Source organism: Crocodylus siamensis, chromosome 4 (assembly GCF_052110815.1).
Source record: "Crocodylus siamensis isolate JL-2025a chromosome 4, ASM5211081v1, whole genome shotgun sequence".
In the NCBI taxonomy this organism is placed as follows: Eukaryota; Metazoa; Chordata; order Crocodylia; family Crocodylidae; genus Crocodylus; species Crocodylus siamensis.
This window is the reverse complement of record NC_143398.1, coordinates 133,397,931-133,419,565: the sequence shown is the minus strand read 5'-3', so window position 1 is coordinate 133,419,565 and position 21,635 is coordinate 133,397,931. Positions and strand designations below refer to the sequence as shown.

At 40.7% G+C, this 21,635-nt stretch overlaps 1 protein-coding gene across 7 annotated transcripts in view; it reads left to right on the top strand.

The window, feature by feature from the left end:
• Window positions 1-21,635, top strand: part of DUSP16 (dual specificity phosphatase 16) — a 78,098-nt gene that overhangs the window by 52,167 nt on the left and 4,296 nt on the right. For all 7 annotated transcript variants that reach the window (XM_090043836.1, XM_090043840.1, XM_090043841.1 and 4 more), the window contains 3 exons: window positions 11,016-11,179; window positions 15,041-15,200; window positions 18,840-18,963. In XM_090043836.1, the coding sequence (XP_089899962.1) occupies window positions 11,016-11,179; window positions 15,041-15,200; window positions 18,840-18,963 (448 nt within the window). The remainder of the gene's footprint in view (window positions 1-11,015; window positions 11,180-15,040; window positions 15,201-18,839; window positions 18,964-21,635) is intronic.

Below are 21,635 nucleotides of genomic sequence, written 5' to 3'. Positions count from 1 at the left end.
ACACTGAAAAGAATTTGAAAAGATCTGTAATGTTTTGCTTAGTGTATTACCAATATCTTTGGGCTCCACTAGCAGGACATCTGCCCTGCCGACCACAGACACGTGTTGAATTTCTCTTATACTTAAATCCAGTAGCTGTGGAAGAGATTCTTCCATGAATATTAACCTATACCACATACCATGTATTTGGCTCTTGTTTTTTCTTGTTGTGTATGTCTGCCCATCTACTAGGATGTTTTGCTAAGTATGTTACAAGGGAAAATTTTTATTTTTAAAGATTGACTTTTACAATTACTTTGGTCGTCTTAATTTTGAGGAGGAGAACAATTTGAACTCACCAAGGTGTTTAACCTCTTGCAGCTGGGGAGTTTCTTGTCTGTCTGTCTGTCTGTCTGTCTCTCTTTTCTTTCCCTGGATAAATTTCTTCTCTGTTTCCCTTCTCCTGGGTTTTGCCACCAGACTCTTGTTGGGAGAGATCTGCTTTGGGCTGCCTTTCTGCTTTGCTGTGTTGTTCTTATTTGACAGAAGCTCAAGAAGCGAATGAAGTGCTGTGAGGGAACGGTTTGTTTTCTTAATAATTTTTTTTCTTGTGCCAAATTGTACTTCCTGACAGTTAAAGTGAGGATTGTATTTGTTTGCTTTGGAAGGTTTAGGTTAACTTTTCCCAAAGGTACTTTCTTAAGGAATGTTTCTGCATGGTGCTCTTCTTAGAGTTCAGCTCACGTATGGACCCTTATACCAGGAAGTAGAAGCTGAAGTGGAATGAGGCACTATTGTTCCCCAGTTAGTGGTAACACACAGACTGCAAGTGCTGTGGCACTTTAAATTCATACCCTCCCTTACTCTACCTCATCTCCTAAGTGTAAACAAGCACTTACTGTCTTCTGTACTTTGTCTATATGTGTTTAACCTATGTAAAAGGGCATACACCTTTCCACCACAAAGGGGAGAAACATAGAAGCATAGAACCTAAGGGCTGGAAGGGACCTTGGAAGATGGAGTCCACCCCACCCTGCTCTGGGCAGGAATACTGCTGAGATCAGATAATCCCAGCAAGGTGTCTGTCCTGTCTCCTCTTGAAGACTTCCAAGGTTGGGGACTGTATCACCTCCCTGGGAAGTCTTTTCCAGATTCTGGTCACTAGTTTTTTGAGTCCCAAAAGCACTGGAGAGGAATTTATCATGCTGGTAATCTTAATGTTGTAAGAGTTACTTTGCCCAATGTCAATACATCCTAGGGACTGCTAGGATGAACTGGCATTGGGTGGTTAATTTGCATTATGGCAATATCTAGTGGCCTAAGTGAAGGATGGTGGTCCCCTTTCATTTGGTATGCATGCAATATAAAGACTGAAATAGGTTTGGAATATATGCTGAAAATACAACAGATAGGAAGACTGCCACTCTGGAGAGTACAGTAGTTGGTAGCTACATCTCATGTTTTGTGTGGACCAAGGCAAACTATTTAATTTTTTTTATTTTTATTATTGTTGTTTATTATTTTGTTTGTTTATTTAATTTTTTTTAAAGCAGGGAGTTGGAAAAGGATCCTATAGTTGTGTGGTATTTTGCCAGACTCTTCCCCCACCAAAAGCAAATTGGAAATTGGGCTCTGGAATAGAAGGATGGATCAAAAGCTCAGTGCTACATGCAGAGACAGAGGCCAAACTGGGAAGGGCCTTAAAACTTGAAGGCATATCCTTTCTGTTTTCATGTGCTAGAAAAGGGAGTATTTGAAGTAGTTAAAGACAAAGGGCCAGATTCTCATCTACTTGATATGTGTCTAAGGGCACTTAAGCATTTATGTGCAATCCTATTTCACCCTGCTTGAATCTGAGAAGCTTTTCATGCTAAAGGATCCTTCTCAGATATTTTTTGTCTTTAATTGTAACACTGAACATAAGGTGACTCACAGAAATACATAGGGCAACAATTTCTCCAATTTTTCAAAATCCAACAATTTTTGGATTTGAGCAGGGTGGAATGAGAGCTGGTCCCAAAACCTGAGTAATGGTTTGCTGCACATTTATGTGACCACTTAACCTCTATTGTATTTCATTTTCCCTGTATGCAATATGGTGGTACCAATACCAGATTCACAGGGTTGCCAATTGTTAAATATGTTAAAGTTTCTCAAAGCAATGGGGTTATATAAATCAAGTATGTTCTTTTAGAACCAGCTAAAGTTCACGTTTTGCTAGAATCTTTCTGGTTATCTTTCTTTGGCAGTCTCTTTAGATTTATTTTAATAAAGAGCTTGCTTGAACTCCTTGCAGAATCTGCAAGGAGTCTTTAAACAAATCCATGTAACACGGGTCTGAATAGACAAGGTTTCTATTTACCTAACTTACAATTTCATAGTTTGTAGGGTCGGAAGGACCTGAGCAGATCATCAAGTCCGACCCCCTGCCATGGCAGGAAAGATTACTGGGGTCTAGCTTCCTCTTAAAGACCCCCAGGGTAGGAGCCAGCACCACTTCTCTTGGAAGTTGGTTCCAGATCCTAGCCACCCTGACCATGAAGTAGCGCTTCCCAATATCTAGACTAAATCAATCCTCTGCCAGCTTGTGACTGTTGTTCCTAGTCACTCCTGGTAGTGCTCGGGGGAACAGGGACTCCCCCAATGCCTGCTGGTCCCCTCTGACTAGTTTGTAACAGGCCGCTAGATCTCCCCTCTGCCTTCTCTTGTGGAGGCTGAACAGGTTCAGGTCCCGTAGCCTCTCCTCGTAGGGCCTGCCCTGCTGCCCCCTGATCATGCGAGTGGCCCTCCTCTGGGCCCTCTCCATGTTGTCCACATCCTTCTTGAAGTGCAGCGCCCAGAACTGGACGCAGTACTCCAGCTGCAGCCTGACCAGTGTCACATAGAGGGGGAGGATCACCTCCCTGGACCTGCTTGAGATGTATCTGTGGATGTATGACAAGGTGTGGTTGGCCTTTTCTAACTGCATCCCCACACTGCTGGCCCATGTTCAACTTTAAATGTCTTTTGAGGTAGTATTTAATCTTGAATGATTTAACTGGATATTGGAGATGACTAGTAAGTACTGAAATTATGTTATCTATATTTTGCAAGACCATATTGGAGATCCAAATTGAGAGGTTAGTAGAATCTATTCCAATGGGAGGTCCCTGGAGAAGAGAGATCTTCTGATAGCAAAACTTCCTTTCCTTACCTTTTCATACAAGGAAAAAGGAAATTAGCAGAATTTGCAGATTCATTGGAATCTGACAAGGCTGAACTGTAAGCACTTCTGCTATGGCCTGAGCTTGCGACTTCTGGACTGTCAACCGTGCACCTTAGCAACCTCACCACGCCAGTCCAAATCAGCAAAACTGACATGGCATATGTGTCAACAGACAGTAATCTTTTTAGTATGATCAATACACCCAGTTCTGACATGGAGGGACTGGTTCTAGAATTGTGAGAGTAGTTTAGTTTTGTGTCCTTCATAGTTTGCCTCTCATAGTTAAACCAAAGTTGTATAGTTGGGGGTCATTTCTAGCTGAGATAATGAATTTATACAGGGAAATAGCTAAAAATTAAGAGGATTGTGAAAACTTTTCATCATTCTGGTTTTGGCTGTGTTCTGTTTTCTGAGCTGGCTACAAAGGGAGTCGAAACTCCTCTGGTATCGAGATTCCTTTAATAACCATACCTTTAGGATGCTGACAATCATAAACACATGTAAAATGTATGAGGAAACTCTGTAGTGCTTTGATCAAAGGCAGGTTGTGCAGCCGCCCTTTCCAGAACCATAGCAACAGGGTAATTAGACAGGCTACCGGATCTTGGCAAGTCCCTGTAAATGGATGTGGAGGTATTTAAGTGAGGAGTACTGACTTTACTGTAAAGATCTGGGGGGCATTCATTTTTCTGCCACACACAAGCACTTGGGCTGTTAAACCGCTGACGGCTTTTGGCGCCATAACATGGTTTCATAGAAACTCCTGAGAGTCTTAGCCACAAATAATGAGCTAAACAAGTTAGTACTAGAAAGCTGTGTGGTACATCAGTATATACTGAATGTGCTCCAACAAGTGTCCATGATGAAGGGATATCAGATGCTTACATAACTGAAATGATTTATAAGGTTTCAGTTTATCCTAAAAAACCACATGTATTTGGGCAGTGATAGATAGATCATCATAATCTTGATACAGCATATCTTGCAGATGTAGTTTTCTCTTAACTTTTGAGAGAAAAACAAAAAACTGAATCCTTTTTTTCAGACACTTAGCACCCTGGCAGATATTAAAATAATGGTGCAATTAGTATCTAAGGAATTTGTATGTCCCATCTGAAAAGTCATGTGTCCTACCATGCCAGATGTGCAGAGCAGGACACAGTGTTTGGGATGGAGCTTAAACTTCCTCAGATCTAAACTGAGCAACTGCCAAGATGAAATTTGGCCAAACCGGGATCTGACCAGTCCCACAGATCAGGGGCAACTGTATCTTGGAGCTGCCCCATGCCCCATCTCAATGCTCATCTGAGTGTTAGGATGGGAGCCTAGGATTGCCCTGGGTCTGGGACACATTCATGTTCAATTAAGATGCAGTGCAAACCAGTCTCAAAGATATTCCACACTGTACCACGTACCCTTTTTTTCCCTTTTCTGTAACAAGCCCCAAAAGAAAACATGCATCTTAGTTTTGGAAGACAGAATGTAGAAAAAAGTTTTTTTTTCCTAGAATCATGTCTACTGGGGACCAGGGCATATGCAGTTGGGGTGGTCACCTGACAAATGGACAAAATCCAGAGCCAGGTTCTTGGGAAGCTGGGGGTCTGGAGATGCCAGAAGTCAGAACTGGAGTCAGGAGGCGAAGCCAGGGTCAAACCAGAGATCTGATAGGCAAAACAAGGAAATACATGAGGGTCAGGAGCAAGTACCTAAATTGCAACAATAGCCAATTCCAAGAGGCAGGGTAAGTCCTCCTGGGAAGATGATGTCCAGGAAATGTGGTACCAGGAAGTTCCTGGTACCAGCTGCCTCACTCAGATGGTCTCCTGGGATGCCACACTTCCAGGACACGCTGTTTCCAAGAGGGCTTACTCTGTATACAAGGTTAGGCCCCAGACCCTTGCAAGGACTGTAGCAAGACATAGTTCTTTACTGTAAGTAGTTCTTTACAGAAGTTCCTGTGAATAAAGTGTTGTTTCCACATCACAAGCCTTGAGATACTACTACTACTACCACCACCACCACCACCACCACCACCACCAGACTTAATGCTTCAGGCACAAGCTACGTTGCTCAGCCAATGATATCACTGAGAGGGTTAATGTGGGATTGCCATCTTTTGCATCTGCTTGGCAGCAGCACAGCATCTCCAGGTGTTCTCTTTTCCATCAAAGACAGCTTTCCCACTTAAAACATGCACCCCATTTTGGAAAGCTGGGCTGGGGGTGGGGGAGGGAAGGTGTATGTTGTGACAAAATGTGATATGTATCATTACATTCTGTCATATATACATTATGTTACATATCTGTTATATGGTTTGTGGCTGATTTTTCCGTTTTCGGCTGGTTTTCTGTTTTATCACACCAGAAATTGGCTGAACATGTGGTATATTATAATTTACAGTGTGATCAAACATGTTAATGGTGCCCCAAGTATAACATCTGCCAGGGCCCATACAGGCTAGCCTACTTAATGTCAACATCAATTTAGCACAACATCTATGGCAGGTGATATCTGCCCATAGAGGATCTGACCTTTTTCTAGACTGAAAATCAGCAAGGCAAAGCCATATTTGTCAGTTATTTGGTGCAGAAGAGTGAAGACTACTGGTCTGTCTGCTCTCCATGCATAATGGAGGAATAACGCTGAATACCCAGTGTGCTGTAGGAGTAAACTACTTGTACTGCATTACATCTTATGCAGTAATTGGCACTGCATACTTTTTTGGAATAGGCCACGTGATGACTTTTTCACGTGGTAAAAAAGAAAATGTAATGAGCGTGAGGAACAGAAAGCATTCTCCATTCAATTGATTGAGATCAAGTGGACCAACTTATCTGCATTTGCACCGTACCAAAGGTCACTAGAAAACCTTATTCAAAAATAAATGCAAATGCCTACCTTTAATTTCGTGCATGTGCTTAAAACAATTATGAATATGACAACTGGCTTTCTTTCATTTTACACATCATAGGAAATTTTTTCCTCCTGTCTCCCTGTAATAACAACAACAACAAAATAAATAAATGAGAGGTGGCTTTGCCTTGTTTAAAGTCCGAAGGACAAAGTTTGATTCCAATTTCACAATAAAGCATGAAAGAGCAATTCAGTCATGCTCTTCAAAAGCAAATATTTCAGAGTTTTTTTGGCATGGTTGGTTCATCCCTTTCCAGTCCATTATATGTTTGGCAGTTGTGCTGATTGCTAGGGCTACAAAGAACAGCCTGCCAGATATTTTGCACATGGTGGGGTAACCTTTTGGTCTACAAATCCCTGGCCAGAAGGTGAGCTGAGGCTTACCAGAACTTGCCTTGGAGATTAGGACCTAGGTCCAGTCAAGTTCATCAAAAGTTTCACTGAAACCTAATAAACCACTAATTCCGTTAATGACCTGTAGATGCTCTTGCTACAATTTCAGCATGCCCTTGTGATTGATTTACTATTTGCATGGGATGGAAAGGAAGTGGAGAGTGGGTGTTGGGTGAAAGCCGGTGCCGGAAGAAAAGCACCTTTCTCTTACTAAAACAAACAACATGGTGTTGCCAGTAGCTTAGTTCCAATTGAAATCATTATGAAGGCAATTTAAAGATTAAATTTGCCTCGGTGCAAAGGTGATGCACAAGTTATGGAAGTTTGAGGCTAACCCAAAATTTACGACTTCCCAGCTATTTTTTCCCCTTTTTGTTAGATCAGCCTTATGCTAAGGATTCTGACTTTCTGCTAAACTAGTCTTCTAGTTGCTGAGAGCTTGTTTTTAAATACTGGCACAAGAGTAGGTAATATAAAGAAAACTCTCTTCCTGTGTAGAAAGATGCCTGTATTCAGTTCATCCCACCGTTTTTTCAGCCTGATCAGAAACCTTCTTAAGATGCAGCTAGTAGCGCTTGAAGTGGGTTGGAGAAGATGGGATACTCTTTGCTTTATATATAGTATTTTTATATTGCTTTATACAGTATTCTTTTTATAAAGTGTCAGTATGTCTGATGTCAGAAACTAACACAAATAGATAACACCTGCTCTTTGGGGTGGAATTTAATTTTTATCTGAACTGACAGCTCAGAAGCATAATTACAGAGGTGCTATTGTTCTGAATTCCTGGTACTAATGTGTGTTGCATTACCAATATGGTAACTGCTTGACGTTTTGGGTGATGACTGGGTTTTGGAGATTTTTTGAGTTGTTTCTCTATATAAAGCAATTGATCCTCCCCCATTATGGAGAAGAATAGGAAACTAAGGAGTTTAAGTTTACTTGTGCTAAGCAGCATCCAACTTTTGAAGCAGAAGTACAAGGTAATGGGCAGATGAAGAAGGATCTCTAAAGTAAAAGAAGTCAGTGGTCCTTGATGATAGGATCAGGATGATGCATTATGCAAGATTCAGGATAACATCTGAAAGGCAATGAAAGCTCACTCTACTTGAGAATGGGTGTAGGGGGAGTCAGTAACCAGAGTGTCAGTGGTGCAAAATACTGCACTGATGAGAATGCTAGAAAGACACAGAAGCAGTGAAATGGCATAGGGTAAGCATGGGGAAGAGGAAGGTCACCATAATGTTGCTCTCTATCTGTCTAAGATAAGTCTCGTAGAGAAAGTGTTGGAAGCAACAGTTCTCAAATTATTTAAAACTTGCCTGGATTAGGCTCTGTAAAACAAACAGTAGGAGCAATCTTTATGCTGATAGGAAGTAGACTCTATGACGTTGTCCCAGTACCCTCTCCCAAATTTCTGATTCTTAGGTTATTAGTCCCTTCTGCTACGTTCGTGCAGGTGCAAAATACTGATCCACAAGCACTGGAAAGGGCTTGTTGTTTCAGTTCTGTACATGTGGTCTATGTACACTTGTGTTTTTAATCCTGTGTTTTTTTTCTTCATTTGTTATGTGTCAAACTGAAGTCACTTTCCTACTCTCAGCAGTCTGCTGTATGGAGCAAGTCTCCAGAAAGCAAGCCAGCTTCCCAAGAAATGAAATCTCTCCAATCATGAGTAACTGAAATAAAATGGTTCTTTGTTTTGTTTATTTATCTATTTATTTATTTATTCCTTCCCTCTCCAGGACTTTTGCCCTACAAATTGTCTATCTTAAAAGTCTTCTTTTGGCATGTAGAAACTAAAAATTCAAGGATCACTTGCCCTGACAGAGGGAAAAGATTAAGCAATGTCTGGCACCATTTAACAAGTGTTCGTAAATGATTTTGAAAACTCTATTGTTCAGCAGAGCAATCAGAGGACAATTAGTCTCTCTTCTCTGAATAAAAATGTTGTTAACCAAGAAACGGGGAGAAGAGAGCTCTACTAATAGGAACCTTGAAAAGACTGAATCCATATGTCAAAGCCCTGGTAAAGTTCCCTCATAACACTTAGACTGCTTGTGTTTTGCTGGTGCTGTTATTCTAGACTTGTGTATCCTTGCTTTGGGTCGGGCACTCTTTCCATGGCCTCTCTGGTATTCTGCTTGGGCAACACACTGTTGTGTCTTCATAAAAATGTGGCCTTGAATTTAGCTGCCTCAGGCAACAGGACTAGCACTCTCCCACTTAGAGGCACCTCGGTTGCCTAAGGGCTCACTTTCTTAGTGTCAAACCTTATGGTTTACCTCTCCAGGGACACGTCTCTTTGGCTCACATGCAGACTTTGGAAAGGTTCTAAGCCCAGTTGCTCTTCGTTTTCAGACAACATGGGAAATCTGCAGATCTAAACAAATCTGTAGAATACCTGTACACATTCCCTTACTTCATTTTCCTTGCTACTCTTGATCTTTCTTGTGGAGAACTCCTGCTTTATGCCCAAGAACCCAGGACATGATTTCTCCTTCAAATTATGGCAGCTCTTATCTACAGCCTGCTTCCTGGTCCGGGCCCACAGTCAAAAAAAGATGTACCTGCTACAAAAGCATATTTTTCTATCTAACCTTGCTTTTATCTTTTATGAGTATCTCTGACTTTTTTTTTTAATGGCAAGTGCTGCCATCTAGCCTCTATGGCTCTTTTAGGTAATTTTGAATTCTAAACACCATTTCCTTCAGACTACCTGAAAATAACTAGCACTATCCGTGGCATAGTTCAGCCTAACATCATGCATGAAGGTTAATGACTTCTGCAGCTTCTGTTGGGGAGCTTATCAGGTCATTGCTGGCTCTACATATTGAGGCATTTAACAAGAAGACATTTTGGTAAAGCTAGCTGAAATTTCCAAGTTGAATACAGACAGGTTCCCCAAATTATTGTGCTATGAAATGTTTCTAATCTTTCCTTACTTCCTCTAGGAGCCAGCAGAGTAAAAAGTCCAACCTGTGACCCAGTCCTACTGCTGGAAGCTAGAATACCAGCAATGAAACTGTCTCTTCGTATTTATGTGTAACATGCTTAGTTGTAGTACCATGTATGATGAGTAATATTTTGGAGTCTATTTATGTCCTCAGTCATTGTGTTTCCAGAGGGAAAGGTGTTGGGACCTTTTATAGCTAATATTTCATGCCTAATAAAATAGAGGAGTGACTTCTACAGGGCTGAAAGGAAATAAAAGTGTAGAAAAATGGGGGCAGAAGTGATCATGAGCGGTTGTTTAGTTCAACCTTTGCTCCAGGCAGAATTAAAGAATCCTTATTTAAACCATCTCAGACAAATGTCAGGCCTGCAATTAAAATTTCTGAAGACAGATTCCACAATGTCTCTTAATCTTCTGTTTTAGTGCTTACCCATCTCTGTTACAAAGTATCTAAGTATCATGGCTAGAAAGCATCTGGTAGAAATATATAACTTCCGTCTTTGTTAAAATGTAAGCTTAATACCTTTTGTCTCTTGTAAACATACAGATCAAATGGTCTCTATATTTATCCTGCGACCACAGATAGATGGAATTGTTACACTTGTGTGTGTTTGTAGAAATGTCTTCTGTTTTTGTTGATTCAGCCATGAATTAAGTGTTTTTAAACACAATTTATTTTTCAATATTTTCAAATATTAATAAGAAAGCTAGACTAGTTGCATCTCATATGGGAACTCAAGCACTAAATTTATGCAAAAGAGGCCATCTGGGTGTCAGTAGTGGAGTGATAAGCACCTTGACTAACTGCCAGGGGAATCCCACTGTCTTAAGTTTTGGGGTTTTTTTATATATGGAGTGTGTGCCTGTAATTTATATAGTGTGCATGCACACACTTTATAATGGATTGACTCTCAGAAGTTTTTATTTCAGCTGGTTTGCAATGGGACTTTAATGGCTGTTGTTGGTTGGTTTTTTAAAGCACAAGAATAGGATAGTGCAAGATTCTATGATCAAAAAATGCTCACTGAGATAATGTATATTAAGGCTTTTTCCCTCTACAGAACTTTGATGTGATAGTTTGTTCCTCTCACACTTGTGTGACAGCAACTGAAGTAAATTATTAAAGACTTAGCTTTGAGGGGTTTGAGGAATGTCATTGCTAATTCTAAGAGTTCCGATGTCGAGTGGAAAATTTATTTTTGCTCTACAAATAATTATGAAAATTGGAGGTGCCCTACTCCCTTAAGTCCTGAGGAGGAGAAAAATGTTGAGTTGCTTTGAGGCTTGGTGTAGATATGTGGGACAGTAATAAAGCAAACTGCAGTTACAGCAGCTATACAAAAGACACTTGTGTGGCTGTAATAACTTGCCTCTCTACTTGCATCTCCCTGCATCCCACTGTCTCTTTCCTGCCCCCCTGCCCATCCTCCCTTCCTTTTTCCTTCTCAATCTGAGTATTGTTTTTGTTGAGAATTAGGATCGGGCTGTATCAGAATATGTCTTCTTGGTGTATTACTTCGATGTTACTGATCATATTCAAAGAAATAATTTTGTCTTTGCTTTTCTCAGGTGGCTTTACTGAATTCTCCAGCTGTTTCCCTGGCCTCTGTGAAGGAAAATCTATTCTAGTTCCTACTTGTATTTCTCAGCCCTGCTTACCAGTCTCTAACATAGGGCCAACTAGAATATTGCCTCATCTTTATCTTGGTTGTCAGCGAGATGTCCTCAATAAGGTGGGCATTTTTATATGTATTATTTACAGCCATGGATACACAATATTTGGGAATGGGAAGAGTAGCTAAAAGAATACAGATTGTGGTTTCCAAAATAACCATGTGTTGCTGTTTTGTGATGTTATATCGGTTCCACAGCGAAACACTTGGAGTAAATCCAAATAACAAGCCTTCTGTCATTTGCTCTCTATCAGCTGTGGGTTGTGTTGATGACACAGAATTCATATAATTAATGCATATGCCCTGCAATGTGATACTTGGTCTTCTCTTGCTTATGCTGATACCTGCATCAGAAATCTGCCAGTTGACAGGAAGTTATTAATTTATTATAAGAAAGACCTAACCAGTTTCACGAGCATGACTCCAACTGGTTCTGTTCTGACAAGCATAAGCTGTTAATACCGTACAGTGTCAATGCTTGCTGCAGCACAAAAGACCAGTGATCTCATGCTAAGTGGGGTTTTGCTTTGTTTTTTGGTGGGGGGGAGAGGGGCTGGGGGTTGTTTATTTTTGTTTTGCTTTTTAAAAATTAAATGCTAGGGGGAGTTGATTTTGAAGCACCTGCCTTTGGTTATTACTGCATATGTCTACTGATAGCTCTTGGCCTAAAATTGGGCACATTGTAGTATGTGGGGAAAAAAGGCCAAAAGCAGCCTCCATAATTTTGTGATATTAAATGCCCCCAAGCTGACTGGATCAGGAATGTGGCATGGATGATCAGCAGCATGCAGCTTGGCTAGACATAACCCCTTCCCTCCCCTGCACTTGGCTACCAATCCCTCCCCACAACTGGAGGTAAGCTCTCTTCTTCCCCTTTCTCTGACATTGGCAGCAACCATTCTTGTCTCCTCCTCCCAGAAGGGGTCTGAGGGCCCTTGGTGCAGCCAAATCGCAAATACCTCACCCACTCCTCTAAAATGTTGATCTATACTGAGGCATTCTCAAGCTCCAGTTTTGTCTGGGCCTCTCTGCATGGGTACTTATGCAAAGGTTTATACCAGGACTGGCCAGGTCTGCTGTTGCTCAGTGTATATCCCTTTGGCCATACCACAAAAGATATATACCTTTGGCCGCCTTTACCATCCTCAGTTTCAACCTTAAAAAAATACTCTTACTCCCAAATTTCTGAAAGTTTCTTCACATCTGGCAATTTTATATTTAAGAGATTTTATGAGACAATTCTCCCTAAAAGCAAGGGATTCCTTTTAGGGTTTTCCCCCCCTTTCCTGTTTTTTTAAATGCATTTAAGTTCATCTAATCACTTTGATATAATCAGATTCTTTCTAGTTTCTCCTATTTCTTACCCCTCTCCCACCTAGTTTTAATAAGGTATTTTAGATTGCAGTGTAAGCATTTCATTATTATTTTCCCTTCCAGCACTTAAACTGCTACTGTGGAGAATAGTCAGTGGCCATTGCTTTTCCTTTAGGTACAGGCAGTCCTTGGACCTATGACACAGTTGGTTCCTGAAAACTGCATCTTAAGTCGAAATGTTGTAACTCGGAACTGATTTTTTTCCCCATAGGAAACAATATTATAAGTGAGGGATTGGTTCCTGAACCAAGGCCCGATACCTTATTTTCACCAAAAATAACCCAGAATTTTGTAGTGAATTATAGATGAATAATATAGCTACATTAATGTAGCTATATTTTAAATAGCAGTCGCATTGATTTGGACAGACTTCTTCGAGGTGACTTTGCTGGGTTTTTTGAAGGGTTCTTGGCTAGAGTCTTGGCTGCAGGTTTTTCTGGAGTCTTGTCTGCTTTCTTAAAGAAAGTGTCCAAGGAAGTTTGGACAGACATTCTCCAGGGAGGTGGACAACACAGCAAACTTGTTCACTGGCATGGCATCTATGAAGCATTGTAAAGTCAAAACAGGGTGTCAATTTATAAACTTTGTAAGTGTGAAACATAACTCAAAACATTGTAAGTCAAGGACTGCTTGTATTCTTTTTTAAAACTTGTATATATTGTTGCTGTGCAGCAAACTAGTAGTTTAGACGGACTTATTTCTAGTGCTGTCCACAGTAACTTATTTATCTATTTTATAATGTGTGAATATTTGTGCTCACAGGCCTATATAAAGCAGCCCAGGGTTTGGGGGTTTTTGTTCTATTTTCCCCTCCAGCTACAAATTTACTGTTGGAGATTCTTCTGTTCTTATAGTATTTTGATACATGGTGCTATTATTGGCTTTAAGGGGTTGAGCATGTCTCACCTATTTATATCAAGTGGCTCCCAAAGGGGTTACAGCTCTAACCTTATCCATCTGGTTCTGAGACATGCTAAGTTTTGGCGTTTTGCTTGGCCTGTAATGGTCCTAGCAGGGGATAATACTGGAAATGAAGGAGGAGGTTCCACACTTTCAGTAAATCAGTGACTTGCTCACTTTTTTTTTTTTTTTTTTAAGTGTAAGGGAGACCACCCAGGCTTTGCTGCTTCCATCACGTGTTGACTAAACCTGGATTTAATTTCCTGGAAAAAATATAGCCTTTTAGGGCATCATTAATGTTGAGATTTAAACAAATCACAGAACGTAGAGCTTGAAAATAGAATATTTACTTTCTAAACACATGGTTGTTGGTGTTTAGGATTTCTGAATCTTCCTCCTATCATTTCTTCCTCTTGGGTGACAATGAAGTCCCTGTTCTGGTTATGATGTTATAATCTGCAGCTCTGGGAATGATTTGAAAGCCCAACCCAGTGCACATCAGAATCTTTTTTTTTCTCTTTTTGTGCCCATTTTCATTTGAATATAATTCCATGCCAGTTGTGTAACGCATCAGCGCTATAGGTAAAAAGCTAGGGGAGAAGCCACTCAGAGCTTTGTCCACATCCACCCATCAGTCACCATTCCACCATTCCCTGCTCATCTCCTCCCTCCTCCTGACCGTGCAGTTGGCCTGGTTCTCTAAACATGTCTGCAGGTGATATGTTCATCTTTTCCCTGTGATTTTAATAGAGGGTTGGGGTGACTTTTTTCAGCAATTAAGTTACCCAAGCTTCTGCAAGGGGTTCTGTATAAGTAGGGACTGGAGCCACATGATGGAAAGCCCTCATAGTCCATCGTACGCATTGGGGGGCCTGCCATGCTCTGCCTGCAAAAATGGCTGCCAGGACCAGTCTGCCTATGAAATCGGCTGGCAGCTGACTCGACTTTGTTAGACCCCTATGTATAAGCGAGGTATATTGTACTTCACTTGCCTTCAGACTGCAAACAGAAACAATGAGCTGTTTCCTGTACTCTTAAGAAAATCTCATGTGAATGGGTAGGGGGATGTCTGTTTCATTGGTCTAAGCAAGGCATTCATTTTTCATTCAGTTCAGACAGATTTATTTTCCATATCATTTTGGCAGCACATAGTGATTCAACTTATTTAATACCTTTCACTCGTATTCATCATACCCTCACTGGTAGGGCACTGACCTACACAGAGCTTTTGCAGGGCTCTTTTAGTGTGTTAACAGTGCCAGTTCTGCCATTAAGGGAAAAGAGAATTTTAACCAGGGTAGCAACAAATTCCACATCTCTTGTTAATTCCTCCTTTATTCTTTGGAACAGCAGAATATGTATTAACAAATAGAAAATAATCATGTCATCTTCCCTTATGAAAATCATCCCATTCTTAAACACAGTAGAGTTTTCACTCAAAGAAAAAAATCTTCTGCAAGACTAACTACCAGCAGTGAACATTTTCTGGATCTCTCTGAATAACTGCCTCTAGAAGACCATTAGAACAAATGTGAATTCTAAGCTAGTTTGTAGATTTGGGCTTAGAACTACTTCTAGGCCTAACTTTTTCTTAACTAGAGTTGTGGCTTTAATATTTTACTCTTGATCTTTTGTCTACTTTTACAGGAGCTGATGCAGCAGAATGATATTGGTTATGTTTTAAATGCCAGCAATACTTGTCCAAAGCCTGACTTTATCCCAGAATCCCATTTCTTGAGAGTGCCAGTGAATGACAGCTTCTGTGAGAAAATTTTGCCTTGGTTGGACAAGTCAGTTGATTTTATAGGTAAGAAACCTAGACAAAATGCCTCTTTTAAGATCCCTTCTTTATAACTGCTAGAAAGTCTCTCTTTCTCATTTGGGGTAAGCTTTACTCAATTTTCATTGGGTTCTGAATTGTTCATAGGACATATAAAAAGAGGTGCTATCTTAAATGGTTTTCCTTAATTTATGGTTGTCCCAAGGGACTCTTATAATGAGATCTAGGGCTACTTGCTGCTGTAAATGTTGTTGGCAATCACAAGCTGATTTTAAATGATGTATTTGTTGTTTGTCAGTAAACAAATAAGGGAGTGCAAAAATCAAGGTTTCTGATTTTCCATTTTTCTAGATTGTTATGGTGCAGGAGGTTGTCCCTGGAGTTAATGCTAGACATAAATTCAAGGCGCTTTTAAGGGTCTGAAGTAAAGATGTATGTGTGGGTCACTTTCTCATGTTCAGTGAATTGTTTGATATGGTCTAGTAAACTCTTGGCTACTCTTTAGAAGCCAAATTATTTTTAAAAAATGAACAAATGGATGTTCTGATCTTCTTGTGAACTTGAACAACTAGAAAAATCTCTAATTTTTTTTTGAAATTCAGCTTTGCCATGCCCAAAGGATTTGCCATCAAGTCAACACAGTAGCTGATCCAATTTGTTCCCCTGTCTCTGAAACATTTGTCTCCACCCACTTTCAGAGGCATGTGTCGAGATTTTTCCATCAGGGAATGTGTTTTTCCTTAAATGCCATTATTTAGTGATTTGTTTCCATAGAACAGCACAATTTATCTTCGTTATTCTAATGTCTCTCACTCATTAAAATCTTCCTTTTCTACTCTTGGCTTCGGTAATGCCTTGTGGCACTGTCTCACATTAAGGAGAACTTTGTGCATGTCTTGAGTGTGATCCACCCATTTTGAACATATTGTCTTGTCTTTGTTTTGTTAAATGCCCCCTCACCCTTGGTGTGATGAGAGAAGGTAAGTGGAAGCTCCTGATCTAGATTCTGTTTTAGGAACATTGGCCCAGGAGGTGCCTTCTGAAGCCATGTTCACAGGAAGTGGTTAACCAAAGGGATCCCCAAAATCACCACTACAAACCCTCATGGCTACAAGGAACACTATCTAAAATGCTAGGAACACCCTATTGCAGTGGTGCCCAACCTTTTCATCCCATGGGCCAGATGGATGGTGCCATGTTTCTCCACAGGCTGGATCTGGCTGCAGGGTGTTGCACAGCCTGACTTTTTATTTGTCTGGTTAGGGTAGATGTGGGATGGGGTGGAACAGTCCTGATCTGGATGCATGGGAGGGTGGGCAGGGGAACAACCCAGTCCTGATCCCAGTGCAAGGGTGAGGTGGGGCAGGACATGACAGCATGACAGCCATGATCCAGATGTGCAGGGTGGTGGGGGATGCAGTGGCAGCAGCCCGGCCCCAATCTGGATGCAGTGGGATGAAGCAGCCCCAATGCAGACGTGCAGGTTGATGGTGGGCACCAGTCCAGTCTGATCTGGATGCGTCAGGATGTGGGCAGTCCTGATCCCGCTGTGTGGCCAATGGCCCTAGCAGGGCTGCAGCCAGCCGTGTAGAACTTGCACTGCTTCCTGCTGCTAAGTTCTTTGACCCCTCAGGGATCCCCATGGGCCAGGTGTCATGGCTCCACAGGCAGGGTTTGGCCAGCAGCTCAGAGGTTGAGCACCCCTACCCTATCACATGCCATAATTAATGGGCAGGCAGAGGAGAGCACTGCCACTGCTACGGCAACAAGGAAGGGTTGCAATCATTTCATACACAGCTCTTGTGACTCCTTGCTCACCTCTTTTCTCTAAACTAAGTGTTCTGCAGCTTTGCTTGCTCCTGCAGCTGAAGTCTTTTCATGATTCCAGGCTCATTCTTTTCCCATCTGTGGACTCTTTCTTTCTGCTGTTTTTATTTAGAGATACAACGAGCAGTACTCCAGGCACCATCAAGTTTATATAGCAGTACACTGATGATTTCATTATTTTTGTTCTGTTTCCCATGCATTCAAACATTTTTGCTTGCTCTGCTTTTATGATCATTACTACACATTAAACTGAACAGAGGCCTGGAGTGGCTAGTTAACACACAATCCATCAGCTTTCTATAGTCAAATTATATATATTTGCATAGAAGGCAATGCCACGTGCAGTAACAAAACATTTTTTTTTAAAATGTGTTGTGGGGGATGGCTAGGTAAGGATTGCTTTGGGAATTGACCTAACTCCTGACACTTATGCAGATATGCAGCCGTCAGAAAATACCAGCTAATAGGTAAGCTTTGGAAGGAGAAATACCACCAGTATTTTCATTCACTGAGTACTTCTGCTTAAGGTACTGGAAGCAGAAGCAGCTGTTGAGATTTGATAATGGCCAGCTTAATGGCTCTATATTATTATAAATGATAGCAAAACTATAAAAGGAGGAGAGTTAAATGCTAGTGACTCAACAATTGCTGTTAATACCTACATAGCATTATATAAATATCCCTTTGTGGGATGCTGTTGGCTCATGTTCAGCTCCAAATTCAGGATATCCTAAAAATAAGTTTATTCAAAAAGCTACTAATGATAGAAACTTTACTACAGAAAAACTGTGGTTATGTTTTAACAAGTGAATAATCTGATACAGCTTCTATAACAATATGATAAATGAGAATCTTAAACCTGACTAAAAAAAGTTAAACTGATTTACTGTCTGCACATCTGTTTAACATAGGCCATGAAATACGGTAAAAACTGTCTAAGATGGAATTGTGCAGGGCTGGGAATAGGTTCTACCTTGACAGGTGTCAGTCATACAGAAGGAGCCTTCCAGCTGGGATGGCATGCTAGGACTATAGAAATTTTCTAGTTTGAGCAGGTTATACAGGTTCCATCTTATACAGGGTTCACTATACAGTACATAAAACAGTATATGAATATTGCAAGATAGTAATTATTTCACATGTAAACTTTCAGCTTTGAAGCAAACGCAGAGTATTGTCATCAACATCTGGGCTTCTCCTTTTACTCATCTTATTTACCATTTTGTTACCTACCCAAAACATGTTTGCTTGTAAATACTACAGCGTTTCTCTGTTTTCTTCATTACCAAAAAGAGCAGTCTTCAGGCATATGATCAATGTTGAATCACCCCTTGAAGTTAATGGGAACAATATCAGTTGCCAACAACTCTGTTGCTCATAAGACCTTCTCTCTTGTCTGGAATTTATTGTGCTTAGAACAAGCAAGGGAGCTGCATGTGTGTGACTTGCTCTCTCCACTTAAATGCTACCCCACATTCTGAAGGTAGCCACACTGCCATCACACCATATAACACCTGTCATCTCTGTGTGCACATTCAATCCTTGGAGGGGCTGTGGAAAGTATTTATTCCCCATTTTAAAACACTAGCAAAAGGAAGCACATGCCAAGGAAGCAAAGTAATCGTTCTAATACAGGAAGAGGTCAGTATGTATACATGCAGTGAAAGAGAAAACTACAGCAATGCTGATTTCTGTTTGAAGCTTCCATGGAATCTATAAGTGAATTTTAAAGTTGTATGTTTTCTTTGTAATGGTTTTAGCACAATATAATGCTCTTCATGCTGACAGCTGTTTTCTTTTGGGTTTTTTTGGTCTTCCTCTTTCTTCTCCCCCATACAGAGAAAGCGAAAGCATCAAATGGGCGAGTTTTGGTGCATTGTTTAGCTGGAATATCACGCTCGGCCACAATTGCTATTGCATATATAATGAAGAGGATGGATATGTCCTTAGACGAAGCCTACAGGTAAAGAGAGAACTTCCCTTTGAGAATCATTAAGTTAGATGCTCTGAAATGGAGTCGCCCAAAACCTGCAACCACCAGCATTAGTCTCAAGAATAGAAGATGATTGGGGGGGTGCCCCTGTTTGCCATGTAGCTCAATGATAGGGGCACTTATTTGGGAAGCTGGAGACCTTGGGTTTTAGGCTCCCTTCACCCAGAGGGTTTTTGAGTCCAGGTGAGTAACCTAGCTACTCAACTATTTGGAAAAAGATGGGAGAGAGCTTCTGCACCAGCTCCTTCTCTGTCCTCTACATGTCTATGAATAGAATACCAACATGTGTGTAGATGTCCAAGTCGGGACACTTAAATGACCAGGAAAGAATAAAACGCCACCCCTTGCACACCACCCCTATTATATTTCTGTGTTTCTAATAATGGCTGTGATTTGGAAGACACATATTGAAAAAATCTGAGAATAATTTCAATTCTAATGAGGGAATTTTCTCTGGAAATGATGCATTTGATTATGTGGGGTAGAGACTGTTTGTTTTCAAGAGCTGGTCTCTAGTCTATAGAGGCATACATATCATGCAAGATCTGCCTGCGTGCAGCACACCCTTGTTTGGTGGAAATTTGAAGGAACTTTTGTTACATGTGGTGAAAGTAGTTCAAATGACAGGTGCCAGATGAACAAAACCAGCAATTGGGGAGGAAGTGAGCACAAAAATACACTGTTTTTTTTATGTTCAGTAGATTTACCTGTTTTGCTGGCAGCTTATCAGATTTTTGTGATATAGTGGTTTTGAGGCAGTTAACACGAAAAGACATGAAAGTGGAGTGGTGCACTGTTAATAAGAGCCATGCCTTTTCTGCTGAGTCTTTTGAATGATTAAAAGCACTTGCTGTCAACAGAAAGGAATACTTCTCAGAGAATTTTAAAATGAATTCCAGTTGGTCAGTCTCAGTGCTTTGTCACCAAGACTGTGGAAAAGGACTCTCAATTGTGTGGTGATTACTGCTTTACCGAAGAACTGCATGGAAAACGTGGGGGCGGAGAAAAAAGACTACAATGGCTAGGATTTTATATTTCTCTGTATTTACCTCTCCCTGTGACTTCCTTTGGTATAGTCATTGAACAGTCTATCACAGGAAATGTACTCATTTGTTTGGGGCTGGTGGTTGTTGTTGGTAAAGCTTGGAAAAGTAAGCCCTCTGTACGTATTTAGTTTTTCTCAGTTAGCGAGAGGTAGCAAGCAAACAAAATAACACTCCTATCTGAAAACAGCTTTCTAGTGTTTTCTTCAAACACCATCTACAATTTACAATAAGTGAAAGATCAGAGAAAAATTCTCTCCACTTTGTTCTGCTCATCTTGTATATTTTGATTTATATAGAAGAAGAAATAAAATTGAGTACATGTAACCCATTTCCTTTGCTTAGAGAAGTTCTTTTTTATGTTTCTTTTCAAATGAAAAGTATTTCTAAAACCATAAACTAGCAGGTCGACTCAGCAGAGGAGCCTGTAATAACTTCACTTTCTTAAGTGATTTTTTTGAAGATAATATACCTCTTTCAAAACGGGATTTAGGGACTCTAGGCAGTATGCTGGGCAGAAATGACAGAGCTATTGTAATTACTATATTTAACTTTTTCCATAAAGCACAACAAATATTGACAGGAAAACAGTGCAAAGATGGTATGAAGGCTAGGGGCTGAATTTCTGACACTAAAATAAATGGTCTGGGTTCTTTGTTAACAGCTTTTGGGCTACAGAAATCTTTGCAGAACCAAGCCCCCCCCCACCCCACTGCTGTAGAAATTCTCCATCCACCAGAGAACCATGGGTGGTGGCGGTGGTAGTAGTAGTTTCAACTGCTGTTTTGTACATCCTTTCTGCCTTTTCTATCCAAACAGCCTGCTTATCTACTTTCACTAGAGTATTGGGAAAGACGAGCCCAAGCTATAACCAGGCAGTTCAGTCCTTCTCATGACCTGTCCGTCTGACTGATGTTAGTTGCAAAAACTTGTGGGGCAGGGGGGAGGAGGGGTGTTGTTTTGCGTTTTTAAAACCAACAGGATCTTGCAATTTGATTGTGTAAATTCTTGTTAGCTTCCAGCCAGACTAAGAGGAAAAAATCCATATACTACCAATGGATATGTTAAACAAGCAAAACACACTTTAACAATGAGCTCTCAAGAGTGTTTACTTTTCTAAGTGACCCACTATAAGTGTGTAACACATGCATGGGTGAGAAAAATATAACCTTCCCCCGAGGTGCACTAGTTCCTCGTGATTCATCCCTATGTTAATCTTCCCTGGATTTTCCTGGATTTCAATATTTTTGCTTTTCTTTAATGACTATTTATATTCCGTTGTGCATGTCCACACTGCTTGCACATGATCCTGCAACCATGTTTCTTGTGCTGCTGCTTTTGCTTATACTGGCTTTTCAGGATTTAGTCCACTTGTTACCTGCCTCGCTCTGGCATGGAGGGAGAGGGAGAGGGAGAGTGTGTGTGTGTGTGTGTACACACAAAATCCATGCCAGAGTGTGTACACACTCACTCTCTCTCTCTCTCTCTCACTCTCTCTCTCTCACCCAGGAAAGGGGTAGTATTTCTGGACTTATAATGTATAAATCAAAGGAGTTGTCAAGATGTTTCTGTATTTGCTTCCACAGTAATGGTTTTCAA